Consider the following 15,706-nt stretch of genomic DNA (forward strand, 5'->3'; position numbering starts at 1 on the left):
AGTGGAGAATTGCCTGAACCTGTAACAAAGTTGTAACAGGAAATAGAGAATTTAATGCCCCACAGAGTGACACTGTACCAGCAGTAAAACATATACAGTGTTTTATGATGTGTTTATGAAGACTGAAGGGTGTCTGTCTTATTGTGGCTCTTTTCTGGAGAGTTCTCAGCCCTGTTTGTGAGACAAATAAAAAGATTCTTTGTGTGTTTTAACGAAAACATGTTTCTCACTGGTATATTAAAGATAAAAAAATAGATCTCGTCAAGAGGAGTCTGAATTCTCTCTTTAGTTTTTTTTATTTTTAAATAGGTCACCAGATTTCGCAGTTTGTTTTAAACATTCACTGCATTCATTTTTCAGTCTTGTGTGTACACGAGACCGAACATTTTGTACGTGGCCCTAAAAAAAACGACATTAACAAGTGTTAACAAGGGAGAAAAACATGTCAAGGCCTTTGGAAATCTTAATTGAGCTCCAGAACCTTGTGGAAATATAATGGAGAAGAATTCAGATGCGTTTAAAAAGTCTGTTTTGTAGAGGGCAAAGGTCTGAGTGTGGACAAAAGCATCACGTGCCAAAAATAAAATTACAGTTGAAATTGCGTAACGACAGTTGTGCAATGCCTGTAGCAGACATCAGATAGCTGCAGTCAACTCCATCACCACCAACTGTGAGCAACAGTTGCCTGCTCATATACCAACAATTAAATGAGAATAAAATCACTGTCACTGCACCAGCATTTGATGCGCAGCGATTCAATCATCCAATCGCGTCCATGTGTCGGATCATAAAACGTTTCATTTACAGCAGCGGCAGCCGGCAGCCAATCACTTTGTCTTTGCTTTGGCTGTTGACACTGAGATTCAGCCATGTACGTCTGGGGTTCCTCAGTGGAGAGCCTCACAGATCTATGTTGAGCTCACTGATTAATGGCTCTTCTCTCCATTTCAAACGACAAGCTGCCAGGGACTTTGGTTTTAAATTGTGCAATTAGTGATCTGGCATGCTTTGCTTGGCTTCAGTCAGACTCAAATCCCAGTCCAGGGCCTCACCGAAGCGCAGTCGACAACACATACTCCAGGAGCATTTGTCAGACAAATTCATCTGAGCCTCCACTTCCACTTTGCTCTCTGAGCACACTAACCTCCCTCAAATGTCAGCCAGAGTATTTACTGTCTCACCGGTGGGTAAACAGTGGTGATCTGGGTTAGGTAGCACCAGATTTATTGTGATTCCTCTCAATCAGAGCAGATAATAATTCACTCTTTGTTTGCTTTTTTAAATACAGATGCACAAAATGATGTTGAGTATGTGCAGCCCTCTGTCAACTGTTCAACCACTCCTCAGATTCACTCGATTAAAAAAGATCTACTTCCCTGCAGTCATAAATTATAAATATATTTACATGGACAATATCCACCTAGGACTGCTATAATAAATCTACATAATCTTGTTGGGTTTACTGCAGCAAATATATGAATTAGGTTACTCATTTTAGGTTGTAAAACTACAAACCAGCCACCTCTTGATCATTATGTTGGCTCAAAAATGAAAACCAGCTTATATAATATAATTATCACTGCACTATATAAATAACCTAAGCTTGATAATATTGGGAGCAGCTTAGATAATAGCCTTAATATTTAATTTCCCCTTTGAAGTCGTGGCTGGGTACATTAAAAGTTCAAGAAGAATATGGTAAAACTTGTCATCACCACCAAGATTCATTTGAACATGTATTTTTAATAGACTCTTGTAGGAGTCGAATTTCCACAGCTCTGAGAACTGCTTTCATTTCAGCAGTAGTTTGTTTCATGTCTAAAGCCGAACATCAGGAGTCGAGCATCTGACCAGCTGGGATTTAATGTGCCTTGCTGATAGATGAAAAACTTGCTAAGTTGCAGAAAAAATATTCTGAATTATAAGTACCCCCTCCCCCTTCCTCCTCCTCCTCCTCTTGCATCCAGAAGTACAGCTGGATACTAAATATCATTTTTCTGGATGGTGGAAACGATAGTCATCTGCAGAAATGGCATTATCCGCCATTTATCACTCGCTGTATTTGCTGTGGTAATTAACTTTTTAATGCTGGGAATTTTTGATATCTATTGCAAATTAGCACTGTCTCTTTTTCTTTTTGTGCATCTCATCAGGGACACAACAAACATGAGACAATAGACACATTTGGATGCAAATTTCCTTCTGCAGCTTTTGTTCTGTCTCAGTGACAACTGTTTGGACTGTTGCAGCGAGCAGAAGCAGCCAAACACGGTGTTCGAACATCCATCCACAGCAGATCCAAAAACCAGCGGTGAGAAGAAATGAAACTGCAGAAATCACGGCCTACAGTAGATGTCCCAGTTTTCAAATCTATGAGGGCGATTTTACTGATGATGGCTCCTCTCCCTCAGGAGCTGGAGCTGTAAATGTTAACAACACAGAGATTTTAGTTTCTGGCACAGACTGAAATCCCATCTCTCTGCCTATAGATGTTCCTGCTGTTTAATATGCTTTAACACATCCTGACAGTGGCAGTGATGGAAAGTTACTCAGTGCATTTACTCTTGTGCTGTACTTCAGTACAGATTTGAGATACTTGTACGTTACTTTAAGTATTTCCATTTTTTATTTATTTAATTTTTTCTACTTTATACTTTTGGCACTACATTCTCCATTGTTAGTTGATAATATTTTACATACATATAAAATACATTAGTTTATTAAACAAGATGTTTTGTTTAACAACTGACCAATAAGATTTAAAAGAGTTGGAATTAGCTGCAGCATTAAAATGATCTTTTACACATGAATGTGTCAATAATCACATACCAGAGTACACATGGTCAGTTTGTTTCATGAATACTTTTACTCTTGATACTTAAAATACATTTTGTAAACAAAACTTGTCATTTGTTGCTATTTTTCTATCTAAAAATTTCTTCCTACACTCGTCACTCACCATCAGGCCTCGGTATCATTTCAAGACTTAAACTGTTTGTGCCAGTGTGAAAAGTTAAAAAGAGAGGATCTTAGCCTCTCTTCTGATTGGCTGACCATTTTCTGAGTTATCTAATAAAAATATAGCAGATTTTGAGGCAAACACTCAGAGAAACAAAATCCTACAAGGTTGGCTGTAGGGTCCAGGAGGGCGGGGCTTGGAGCATGGCTTAGAGTGGTGTCTGTTTTGTTGTGACATCACAAAGTTCCAGAAGTCCTGACGGCTGGTTTTAAGGCTCAGTTTCTGTGGACTGAGGCTTTGATACTTTCACAGTATTAATATAGGACCTAGACCTGTGTGTGAACAACAATCAGGAATCACAGCAGGACGACACCATCATGCCACAACAGGCACTGATCATATCCAGTAATCAAGTCACTCACAACACTCAGGCGTTCAGGCAGACCATGCCCATTTTGTACTGTGATTTAATATCCAGAGCTGGAGTTGTGGGTGATTGAGAAACGCCTGCATGTTCCACACAGTCCCACCGTGGTAGTTTGTTCTCCCAAAGCAAACACAGTAATTACAGACGCTGTCAGTCACTGTCAGATGTGGCATCGGTGATCAATCCAGCCCACTGGGCTCAGGACATTACACATGAACATACATGCAGGGGGAGTTAAATCCTCCCCCAGCTCCCTGGCCTGCTGTTCATTCAGCTTCCTCCGCTGGGATTGAATTGAGAATCCATTTTGCGTTGTAGGCTGCTGTTTCTCCTGCTATTTCTCAAGCGACATCTGTCCATTTCAACCCACAGAATCCTAACTGCTACCCTTCATACATAAAGATCTGACATTTAACACTAACTACTATCAACACTGCAATGGTCCTTGTGTTTCTGTTCATCTTTGATCGTTGTTTTTCGTGTAGTTTCTCTCTCATCACCATCTGCATTTTTTTCAGTGCTGCCTTATAAAAAAATATACACATATAAATATAAATACTGCCTCTTTGATACATCACTGTACACCAGTATACTCTAATGTCAAGCACTTTTAATACACATACTGGCATCTTTAAATGTAGTGAATTTTGTAACTTTTAAAGCCATGTCTGCACTTGAGGTGTAGCATCAGTAGCACATTAGCAGGGCGGCAACTTCAGTTGTCTGTGTGTGTCTACACAGGATGCATTCAGGCGCTGTGTTGAGCGTAGGTCATCTGTATTTTGGCAGCACTCAGAAGTCCAACACACAATCACTGTTGCAAAAATAGACCTGAAGCGTGAATGTAGACTTCAGGTCATGTTTACATGCATTTAGCAGGAGTGACACGCAGCCTGTGCGGACAGCTGGATTGATTACAGTCGGAGCGTATTACGTTTATTGCACTGCTGAAAAACTTCCTGTGTCGACACAGCGTTACAGCCAGACTGAGGTTCTGAACTGAGACTGTTGTGCTTTGAGTAATGGATGCCCCCTGCAAACATACACAGGATAAACTTCACTCAGTAATATCTTTTTTTAAGTATTACACATGTATGCGTTTATAGGGTTATGTATGCATTTCTATGTATACATACAAATGCATACATAATCCCATGATGGATTTTGCCTCCCTGAACTGAACTTCAGCCAGGGGGTGGGCATGATAACACTGCCCTTCAACTCCCAGATGTTGTCAACACACCCCTGCATGATGGGATAGGTAGGAAATCAATAGCTGAAACAGAAGTAAACGAGACAAGTGAGTAGACCAGAGGCATAAATGACAACACATGATCCCCAAATAACTCCTGGGACGCACTGAGCATCACAGATGGATGCACATAAGAGCTTCTGAGGCCAGAGTTTTTCCTCTTAAGTGCACAGTTATCATGGTGCCAAACCTCTGAGGGAAAAAAGGCATAATAGTCCCATTCTTAACTTTATTTCATGTAGCTTCTGTGCATGTGCATCATGTGCCCTCGTCGCCCTCACACAGCACAACAGATAAAGATCTATCACAGCTATGGCCAGTCTGGAGGGAACCTGGGGGGAAAAGGGCTTTGTCAGGCTACTGGTCTCCGCCTGCACGGCTGCACTGCTGCGCTCCTGCATGGGTAAAGAAACAACCATACACACTGACCTCAGAGCTGTTGTTTAATCACCAGGGCATTTTAATGGCTTGTCAGAGTAATGAAATATGGTCGGAGGCTACCTGGTGCAAACATTACGATAAATCCCTCTCACACAAGCCTACGCAGGGCTTAATGGTTATAAATCATCACTTTGGGGAGAGAAAAATGACAGCTATTAAAATAATGAATGGGATGATTAATTTTTCACATTAAAGATTAAAAGCTATGAGAGGTATCATCAGATATTTGAGCCGCTGTAAACGTTTGAAAGTGAGAGCTTATTTTCCACACTTTATGACGCCCTCCGTTTCTTCACTGCCATCCAAGTTTCTGCCCCTTTTTTTACATTTTTTTTTTCTTCTTCTCTTCTCCGTGTGCTGGCTGGGTGTGCCTGCCGACACAGGCATTCCTTACACCTAATTTGTGCTCTTGTAAAAGTGCTCTGAGGAAAAGCCTTGAAGAACACTCATTGCTTGAGGCAGTACAGGACCCTCTCAGCCTCTCTGCAGGGGCTCCTCAAGGCTCTCACCGACATTATTTCATACCTCTAAAGCTGTCATACCTATAGCCTTTCACAAGAAGAATAAGAGGAGCTGGCCAGAGGTAGTTTGCACTGTTTTTTGTTTTCTGTTCTTGACAGTTTCCCTCAGCTACATCTGTTGTGTTGCTAGTGAGAGCTGATTAGTCAACTTTCTGCTTGGAAATGCATGTCGAACAAAGACAGTATATAATAACACATGCTCACTGAGCTGGCATAAATCCCCATGTATAGACAAACTATGACAAGCTCTCTCTCTTCGTCAGATGGCCCCCAGGAGAAGGTGTGTTGTTGCACATACATTCCTAATGCAGCTCTCACTTCCAGGGGACTCGCCGGGTTGTTCAGACATACATCACCCAAATTGCAAGCAAAAGATTAGAGAGGAGAAGCATAATTAGAACATTAATAACCATACATGTTAGGAAACATAAGTAATTGAGTTTTTTATGATGAATGGGAATGTAAACAAAAGGCAGGAGAGTGAGAGGTTCAGTTAGAATTTCCAAGCAGGGTTCTGTCTCAGCAGAGACGTGAGTGTAGGCTTCTCCCACTGTTGCCCAATTATTTCTGTGTTCCCAGGCAATGATAGTATTGCTTGTCCATCTGCAGCCTTCAAAGGGATATTCAAATCGTCTCATTGAAGCAACGGCTCCATTTGTTGGCAGAGAATAAATTGTTGGCTGGAAAATTTTTTTATCCGCTAAGAGCAAAGCCAGGTATTTGTGCAGCTAAAGTTATTTACAAAGTGGTGGGAAATTTAAACGACTCCTCTGGCATTTCCGCGTGCCTCTTTTTTTTTTTTTTTCTTTGATTTCGGCCTTTGTGTGTGTGTGTATGTGTGTGTATGTGTGTGTTTTTTTTCCCTGTTTTCATTTCACATGCTGTCACTGGAGACGCTCGTGATGGCCACCCACACCTCCTTCATGTTCTTCCAGCTCTTTTTTTGCCGTCTGCTAATGATCCAGGGACACCAAATAAAGGGCCACTGAAACAAAATGGCCACCGTAGCTGCCCACTTATATCTCAACCCTCCCCTCTCGAATCAATTCTGACATTTCATTCTGCCCTTATAGAAGGTAATGGTGCATTCAGAGGTTGTTACCGATAATGTTGAAACGGTATTGGTTGGTTTCTTTGGACAGACGTACTGTAACCTCTGCTGTAGAATAGCCCGGGCTCCCCTCCCTCTCTTCACCGTACCTTCCTCTATCGTGTTGTTTTCCCTCTCACACTGAGACGTTGGTATTTACCGGCTCAAATATCTCTTTTGGCACAAGTGGGAGCAGCGTTTTTCATTTTCTGTTAACAAGTAACCAACCAGTGTTTGTATTTTCCTCCCACTCTTGTGTTCACACAACATGAAGTGAAAACACCCTTTTAAGTCGGCTAGTCAATATGCTGTTTCTAATACATTATTTACTGCCTATGGGCTGTATATCAGAATGTGCTAAACAACTGTTTCAGTTTTGCAGTCATAATCGTGTAGAGAGAAATCACAGAGCCAGATGTCTGGCCCTCATTTTACAGCATTTATGTTTTCCTCTGAGTTTATGTAAAATTCATTCTTCCCCGTTTTATTTATTCCCCCGTTTTCACAGACTCAACAATTAGTCAATTCCCAATCAACAAGAGAAAAGAAATTGCTTTTAATTACTTTTGATAAATGACAAATTGTGTTGGCATGGCTCCCTGCAAATGCTTAATCAGGTGCGGGGCGGGGTAGGGAGGCGGGTACCGGGAGAAGGGATTTCTGCTGGGATGAAATCAATGCGCTCTCTCTGTGGTTCACCGGCTGAGCTTCTGGGCAACAGCCAACCTGAAGCCTGCACAGATACACAAGTCAGCAGAAAACCCACCCGTTGTATCAGAGCAGCCACACACACACACACACCGGGCCATAAACATGCTGTAGCACTTAAAGGTTTGGGCTGTGTAATAACCATATACGTGGGTTGTGTTTATCTCATGACATTAAATACAAACACATACATGTTTGTCGTGTCTTGTTGTTGCAGTGAGGTCATCAGGTTTGGTTCCACTTTGCCTGTTCATAGACAAAAACCAAAACCAAAAACTAAGGTGTTAGTATATTCTAGTATGTGACTCCTGGAATTTCAAGGCTTTATCCTCAAAATACTCAATATGTTCTACTGTCTGCACCCAGGAAACACAAAATGACACTAATACAGAAACAAGCGTGATACTCATCTTATCTAGAAACCAAAAAGCAAAATAGAAGCACAACAACTGGAAGAACTAATTCTGTCTCTCAAAGTTGTACTTTGTTGTAAACACCCATAGCATTTTCTGCAGCTAACTAGCAAATGATCAAAGTTGTTATCTTATCTTTTCTGTAACTAACTCATTCACATCACAAACAAACACACGTCATCTCTCTCTGCTGCAAACTGTCTTTTAACAGGAGCTTTGTGCTGTTGTGTTTTTTACCTTTCTGCAGGGTTCATCAGTACCTGTGGCAGCAGCAGCGAGTCGAGTGACCCAGCTTCAGCCCGACCGGCTTTACCTGTACATGGAGACCCCCAGCTGGGCAGGTGAGCCTCTCTACAAACCCCTTTAGCCCCTCATATCTGTATCTGTCTGTATGTATCTTACCTTAATCTTTTGACTGAGCCATGGAGGAAAGGTTTAGGCTCACACTGCCTGAACTAGAGCTTGAAACTAAAATATCCAGGTTCCCGAGAAGACCCTGCTGAGAATCCATTCAGCCCACTTAGAATCATATATTTTCATGAGTCCCTGTTTCCAACTTTCCCAAACCTCATTAACAACTATCATAACCAGGTAGTGATATAAAATGAAGCTTGATCTCCGAGCACATGACCTATTTTCTTCTTACTCCTTCACTTAAAACCCAATTTTGGTGCAAATCTAATGTTTCCAGAGCAACCAACCTCATTTTCCAGTTTGAAAATCTGAGTGTAGAAGACAACTGTTGATCAAATGTAGTGCAATTCACACCAAGATCATTTATCTACAGCCTTCCTGAAAAGAGAAATACAGTGCTGATCTCCGGACTCGGAACATGATGAACCTTTTCTATCTGCATTGACGTTCGTACCCATCACTACCACACTCAGTCAACTGCTGCTACCTGTCCAGTGTCTGTTTCTGCACAAAAATCCTCCAAACTAAACTTTCAAGTTTGTGATTGCCCTCTGAAATTAGTTTTTCCTGTTCTGCTACTGCAACAGTTACTATGACTTAATCCGGATTAAGGAAAGATCACGACTTGGATTTAAGGAACTTTAATGTTGGGGAAAGATGGTAAGAAGAGACCTGTGTATACTGAGTCAAACAGCCGTCCACCTTGATGCAGTGATGTAAAAGTGTACTCTTGTACACTGTGACATCACTGTTGGGGTGTGGTTTCAGGTGCTAGTGATCACACACTCAGCAGTTATGTTGGGTGTGGTCACACTTTTCAGCCTCATATAAAAATCCTGTTTGTCACAACCCTTGAGGACCCACTCAGCCACCAACCCCACGTCGCTCTGCCCCAGGCTTTGCTGCTGACGCCCAGCTTCACACGGCTGCTGGACGTTGCTCACTTAGATGTAAATGTAGGTTGTTTCTGTATCAACAACGGATGCTGTTGTTTCTCTTTGGGGGACGTTGTGGTTTTTCAGTTTCGTTGTGTCATTGTTTTGCAGTTCATCTTCACTCAAATCCGCGTTTCATTCGTTCAAAGTGTGACTCAGATTTCCAGTGATTATCTGAGTGGCCCTGTTCTCACCTGGCCTCACACCAAAGGACAAACGTTCCTGAGTTTTAGGAAACGGCTTCACGCCCTCTCGCCGTTGATGCGCCCTTACTGTCATAAAGCCTGTATGTATGCTCGCCTTACTCTCCCCTATCCGGCCATATTGTGCTAATGTGTGCTGGTTAAGTAGCGGAAGACTAGAGAAAGACTCTTATCCATATGCCTGAGAGCCCGGGAGCCGGTGTGATCTCTCCCCAGATGGAGCCCTCTGCCTCCCCACCCGTCCTCCGTGGAGCCATATAGCAGGTGGCCGTGAGGATCAATGGGCCTCCGCCATTACCTCCTCTCCACTTCACATCTCCAGCCCCATCTCCAGGGGGGGCCCGCGGGGCATGCGGCGTGTCTCGCCACAGCACACTGGGAGAAATAGGGACGTTTTCCATTAGTCTAATTGCTCAGTTATAGTTCTATATTATTGCCATGATCACCACTGCGGCTTGGTAATGATGGACCTCCCGTGCCCCCACGTATAGCTGGTGGGTGTTATGTCTCCCTTGTCACCGCCCATTGGAACTCCAGTTGCAGTGGGTGTAGGAGGAACTTAGCACTGAGAAGAAAACAGGAGGCTAAACAAAAAGACAAAGAGAGAGAGAGAGAAAGTGCTCTTCAAACGTTTTGATGAAAGAGTTTAATCAAATAGCCTCAGCTATTTACATTCTCAACAGGTGCAGCGTTTGGCTGATTTATGGAATAAACACTGGAGTTCTAGTGCTTGTTCATTTGCCTCGACTAAAAACTGGCAATATGGGGCTAATTTGCAATAATTTGCTGCTGCTGTGGCCACTGGTTAAGAATGTTTATATAATCATGATATAATAAGAAAAATGAAAATGAGTTTTTCATGCAGCTCAGGCCCTGTCAAACACAGCTCACGGACTCGCTAAACGATAATTACATTCCTCAAGCACAGCATTACATTTTACCCTCTCACATGGACTTTGTTCACGGTAAACGGGGGGAGTATTATTTTCATTTTAAGGCGATATGACCCAGTATTATTCCCACATCTGAGCTCCCTCAGTACAGTAGAAGGTTTTCCCCCCATCAGCGATTACACGAGGAGTCTTCCATCCAGTCAGCAGATGAGGTGAGGATTATAATGAATTCATTTACCCTCAAAGACTCTGCCTTTCTTCTTTCTGTTTATAATATCCCATTTGCATACGGTAGTCTCTCATGATCGAGACGGTGGAAAAGCTTTAGTTTAAGCTGCGATGGACTAATCGGTGCTGAATATTTCACAGCTGACCTGTAGCTCTCCCTACAGGTCGGCACATAAAAGCTGCTTCCTGTTTTGGATTCCGTCTCATACAGTAGGATTGTTGCTGATTAATTCGCTTTTTATTCCTTAGAAGGAGAAAATCCTTGGCCATCATCCCTGTTTTTTATTTATTTATTTAGTTTTTTTTTTTTTACAGGTGTGAGTATTGATCTCTGCCTTTGCTCCAGGGGAGTGTGTTCACTTAAAAGGCCCACTGATGTAGCAGAGCTTATTAAACAAATAGGCCAGAGAACAAGGCCACAATCTCTTTGAATCATGGAGGAGGCAGCCTGTCTTAAAGCACCACTGTATCAAATATGAAACGCTCTGCTAACAAGGTGTGTAATCTATTTTAATCAGATCATATTTTATGAAACAAGGAGAAGGTTGAACTTAAGTAAGAGAGAAAGATGGAGATTCTGGGGGTGGTTGGGGATTGTATTTTGAAATTGGATGTGACTGCCGGGGACCATGACTTGATTTTACATGCATGGCTTTATAATGAAGCCACGCCAAATGGTCAGTTATGGTTAACTTTAGGGGGAGCTGGAGCCCTGCTGTAATGGGAGGCTAATTCAGGGCCTATAACGCCTTGACAGGCTGCAGAGCAGAGCTGGAATATGGAGAAGGATGTATGTTGGAGTCTCTGGGGCTGAAGTAAAGGTCTGTATTTGTCTGCAAATTACCAGGTTGCCTGAGGATATAACAGGGTCAACAGCAGCGTAGCACATTTTCCTGAGTGTCACAGACATAAACACAACACAGAGACGCACACACTCACTCACTAACTTGCTCAAATCAAGTGTCGCGCAGGAGTGACTTCATGTTGTCATCGCAATTCAGGCCATGATCCTTTTTATATATCTTTTCACCAGCTGAGTTCATAGGCGAGTGTTTTCAATCACAGTTTTTTTTTCTTTTTTTTTCCTCTTGCGCCATAAATTGTTTCAGATCCAGTGACACCAGACTTGCTTATGAATATATGAATATATATATACACTCTGAAGACCTTAGGAAGCACCACTAGTCAGACAGGGTAATGGATAGGGAGATATTATATACTGCTCTGGGAAGCACCACTTGTTAGCAAAGCTTTGCCCAGATTTTAATGATCACAGGAAAACATCCGACATCAAATGTACGTCCACAACGTTCACAGACACATTAAACCTGTGTTTCACACTGAGGCTGACGTCGTTGTACAGTCTCTCTTCTTCCTGGAAAAGCGAAATCCTCTGCAGTAATGGTTAATAATCAGAGAGAGAGACATTACATACTGCTGTGGAGCGCTCCACTTGAAAGGAAACCTCCTCCTTGATTCTAGTGATAACAACATGTAATAGAAAATCTTTAAGAGCAAATGTCTGCCCACATGTCAAAACCATGTTGAATGTTTATGTTTTAAAATTAAAGTTGACAGAATGATATCCTGTAGTTCTTGTTCTTCCCATGCTCTGTCTGCTTATATTAATAGATGTCTATTAATAGAGAGAGAGAGATATTATTCACTGCTCTGGGAAGCAACACTTGTTAGAAAAGCTTCCTGTGAACAAGGCCAAAGAAATTCCCCAGATATTCGTCAGTGTAACAGCTCTAAAAGAAGAATTTAATAACGAAAATGTTAAAAAATTAAAGATGACAAGTGTCATATAGTGTAGTTCCTTCTCTGTCTGTTGCGGTAAATACCCTGGCTTTATAAGCTTTTGGGGCCCCACATGTGTTTCTGAGGCCCCTCTGCCACCAGCAGAGGGGTGATGAGGAAAAAGGGAGGAGGAGGATGAGGAGGGGTGCCTGTGTCTTTAAAAGCTAGATGGAGTGAGGGAGTGGGGCGGACGGGTGGCTGGCAGAATTGTGCTGACGGCAGGGCTTTGGTTCAGAGCATGCCCATTAGAGGGAGCCATAAATCCTGGGCTCTCTGGGCCGGGCTGTGTCAGCAGTCCACTGAATGAATTGATTTTAAACGCCACTGAAAAAAAAAGAGAGTGCAAGAGAAAGAGAGAGAGATAGAGGGAGAGAGAGTGACTATTTAATTCACCCTCCGCCAGAAGCCCACACCCCGTTCCACCCCGCTTCTCAATTCAGGACCGTCGTTGAAAAGGGGGAGGAGAGAAGTCTGGAAACACTGAAACTGTCACCAGCAACAAGCCCAGGGCTACACGGCCCCCATGCATTTGATTTAAACAGGAGGGAAACACACAAACCAAATACATAATCTCAAATTCCATACAGCATTTGTTCTCTCCCACCCCTCTAATTTTTCCTCTCAGCCCTCTCCTTTATATCTCCACAAGAGAAATGAGACATATCATAAAAAAAAAGGGAAAAAAGAGGCGCCGCTGCATTTGAAATTCAAATGTGTTGGATTTTGAAATTGATGTATGTGTTTATTCATTTACGAGCAGCATCCATGTGTGCATGCATTTATATATTATCAGCAGCAATGAAACGCTGCATAGACGGCTCGCAGCCCCTCTCTCTCCCCCCTGTGCCCCCTCGTCTTTGTTTCTTCCTTAAGCCGCGGCTGCAGCGTTATGTTCAGCATCACAAAAAATATGTCTGTAAATAGACACACAGTAAATTGTGCATGAGGACCAGTTTCAGTCGGTCACACTGCTTATTTTTTTATGTAAACACATTTAGTATCTGCACTAACTTTCTGTTTGTCACACTTTATACCCACGCCGTGCCAACACCTCTCTCTGTGCACATACCTGTGGGAGTGTCTCCAGACACTGGGACTGTGGCGGTGGAGTGTTAGTGCTGCGCTGCATTTGTACAGCATTATATAGAGAGCAGTGTTACAAGAGTCTGTGAGGCCGGGCTGACGACACCAGCCTGAGAATCAACTGGAACACGGGGGTAGAGACGGTAGGGCGTGTTAGTATGTATGCACATCAGACACAAAATAATCACATTAAAGCTGAACCTGTAACACCCAGGAAGGCCATCTAAATTAACACTAACAGACTATTTTTGACTGTTAGACCCTTGTGATGAATTTGGGCTGTAACTTGTCCAGGATTTCTGACACTGTTGGACTTTTTTAAAGGTAGCGATACAGTTTATTTAACTAGGGTTCAGTTGTAGGTCCATTCTGGAGATATATATGTTACATGTTTGAATTAGTGTCACCTGTCATATAAAATGTTGTTTAGTGTTAATATGATGACCTGTGTTGCACTGGTATACATTATAGCACATGATAAAAAAATAAATAAAAAAAAAGTTCCATTATTTCTTTTTTTGGCCTTTAGGGGGCAGAACACCACAAGCTGACACTGGCAAAACACACACTTACCTATTCACACATCTGGAGGACGCCATCATTGGTCTGCTGGAGGCGGTCCACCAGAGGAATGGAAACCAATACACACCCTCCCTTTTAAGTTGTGGTTTGATCTGGTTTTCTATGGCAGAAAGACAAAGTTAAAAAAAAAAAAAAATGGTGACATGTTTTTGTTCAGTCACCACTTCCTGTCTGTTTGCTGTCAGGTAGTTCACAGCTGATTTATCTGGGGAAGATGAACGAGCTGAGGCTGAGCTGCACCATAAATTCACCTTAAATCCAAAACAATCAGCTAAAAGAGGATAAAAGCTGCCGAGCTGGTGATGATTTTCTGTAGGTTTGTCATTATGAGCAACCTCTTTCACTTCTTACAGACTAATTTCAGTCATTCATAGTGATTAGTTTTGCTTTAATCACTAATTTTAAATATGAAATATATGAAAACCACTTTTTGTAAAATGCCGTCAAACTTTTTCCACGATTTCGCTGAATGTTGATAAACAATATTTCCCAACTGTTGGGAGAGAGGTTTGGTTGTTGGTGTTGACAGTAGGAAGGGGAGGTGGGAGGGGATTGGGTAGAGAGGGGTTGGGGGGGGGGGGCAGCGTCCTCTCTGGCTCATTACGCTGTTTAAAGAGCCGGCGCCTCCGAATCACCTGCCCAGCTCCACGCTTCAAACAAGCTCAGCAACCAGGGATCATACATCAACTTCTCCATCAGTCCCCCGGCTTCACTTTTTCACTATTCACCTCCCAACACACGAGTCTCACATACAACTCACACAGCAAATGTGGGAAGCAGATAGCATCGCTCAGTGAATACTGATGTCACGCCCGCTACAAAAAGAATAATAAATTAGTTACAAACCAGCCTTATGTTGTTATGTGTGTGATCATGAATTTAATTGAACACATCTAGTGGACTCGCAGCATCCGGGGCCTAGTTTGTGGCCTCAACATTCCTAATGCATGGCTCTAGCATGTAAAAAGTACACTTTTCATGCCTAATTACCCATGGGCTAAGGCATGAAGAGGACTCGCTGCGTATTACTGTAAAGATTGCGAGGATATTTCACTTTGAAAAATGGCAAAGCACACAGGACTAAGGGCTTGATTACAAGGAGTGGGGCACACAGCCTCTACATCTTCCTTCCCTCATTTCAATTATGGCTGACTGGAGGCACGGCACCGCCACCGTCCTCAAATAAAACTAAAATATGATAAAGCTGGAATATCAGGCCCGGGACTGCTCCGAGCCTCGGGCCATGTAAGGCGCAGATACTCGGCACGTAATTACAACATTTGCCAATATTTTTTTGACGGGAGGTTCAACATGAATATGAGTGAAAGGGGGAGGGAAGGCATGAAGAGCGTTCATGACACATGATAAAAAGCACATTTCATTTTGCCTTCCCTATGGATAACAGGAGATATGCTTGCATAGAACTGCCCCCCCCCAATATGAAAGTGTAGGATAGCGGTGTTATTTTTAAGTTGCAAGATCAGTGTAAGATGCGTGAGCTAAGAGAGAGGATGTGCTGTCATAACACAGGACGGCGAGCATCACAGAAGCAGCACATCGTTTCCAGTTATATGTTCCGCAGAAGAAAAGGTATTTCTGTTTGAAATAAGACCCTGTGGAACGGTACCTCAACAATCCAGACAGCTGTTAGCAAATATGTTTCTTTTTTTTTTCTTTTTTTTCAACAGAGGACAGAGAAATGTGCTACAAAGCACATTTTTATTCTTTATTCAACTCATGTTTGCCCTTTTAAACGG

The 15,706-nt window shown here is 42.4% G+C and overlaps 1 protein-coding gene and 1 long non-coding RNA gene across 4 annotated transcripts in view; one reads left to right on the forward strand and one right to left on the reverse strand.

Annotated features, from left to right (window-relative positions):
* The window catches only part of LOC139610863 (uncharacterized), a 368,988-nt gene that overhangs the window by 294,078 nt on the left and 59,204 nt on the right, over positions 1-15,706 (reverse strand). The gene's annotated exons all lie outside the window — the stretch shown is intronic.
* Positions 1-15,706, forward strand: part of LOC139610748 (RNA binding protein fox-1 homolog 3-like) — a 471,093-nt gene that overhangs the window by 282,883 nt on the left and 172,504 nt on the right. For all 3 annotated transcript variants that reach the window (XM_071465101.1, XM_071465099.1, XM_071465103.1), the window contains exon 9: positions 8,059-8,152. In XM_071465101.1, coding sequence (XP_071321202.1) covers positions 8,059-8,152 — 94 coding nt within the window. The remainder of the gene's footprint in view (positions 1-8,058; positions 8,153-15,706) is intronic.

Source organism: Trachinotus anak, unplaced genomic scaffold (assembly GCF_046630095.1).
Source record: "Trachinotus anak isolate AG129_WGS33_773 ecotype Australia unplaced genomic scaffold, CSIRO_AGI_Tana_v1 ptg000003l, whole genome shotgun sequence".
NCBI lineage: Eukaryota > Metazoa > Chordata > Actinopteri > Carangiformes > Carangidae > Trachinotus > Trachinotus anak.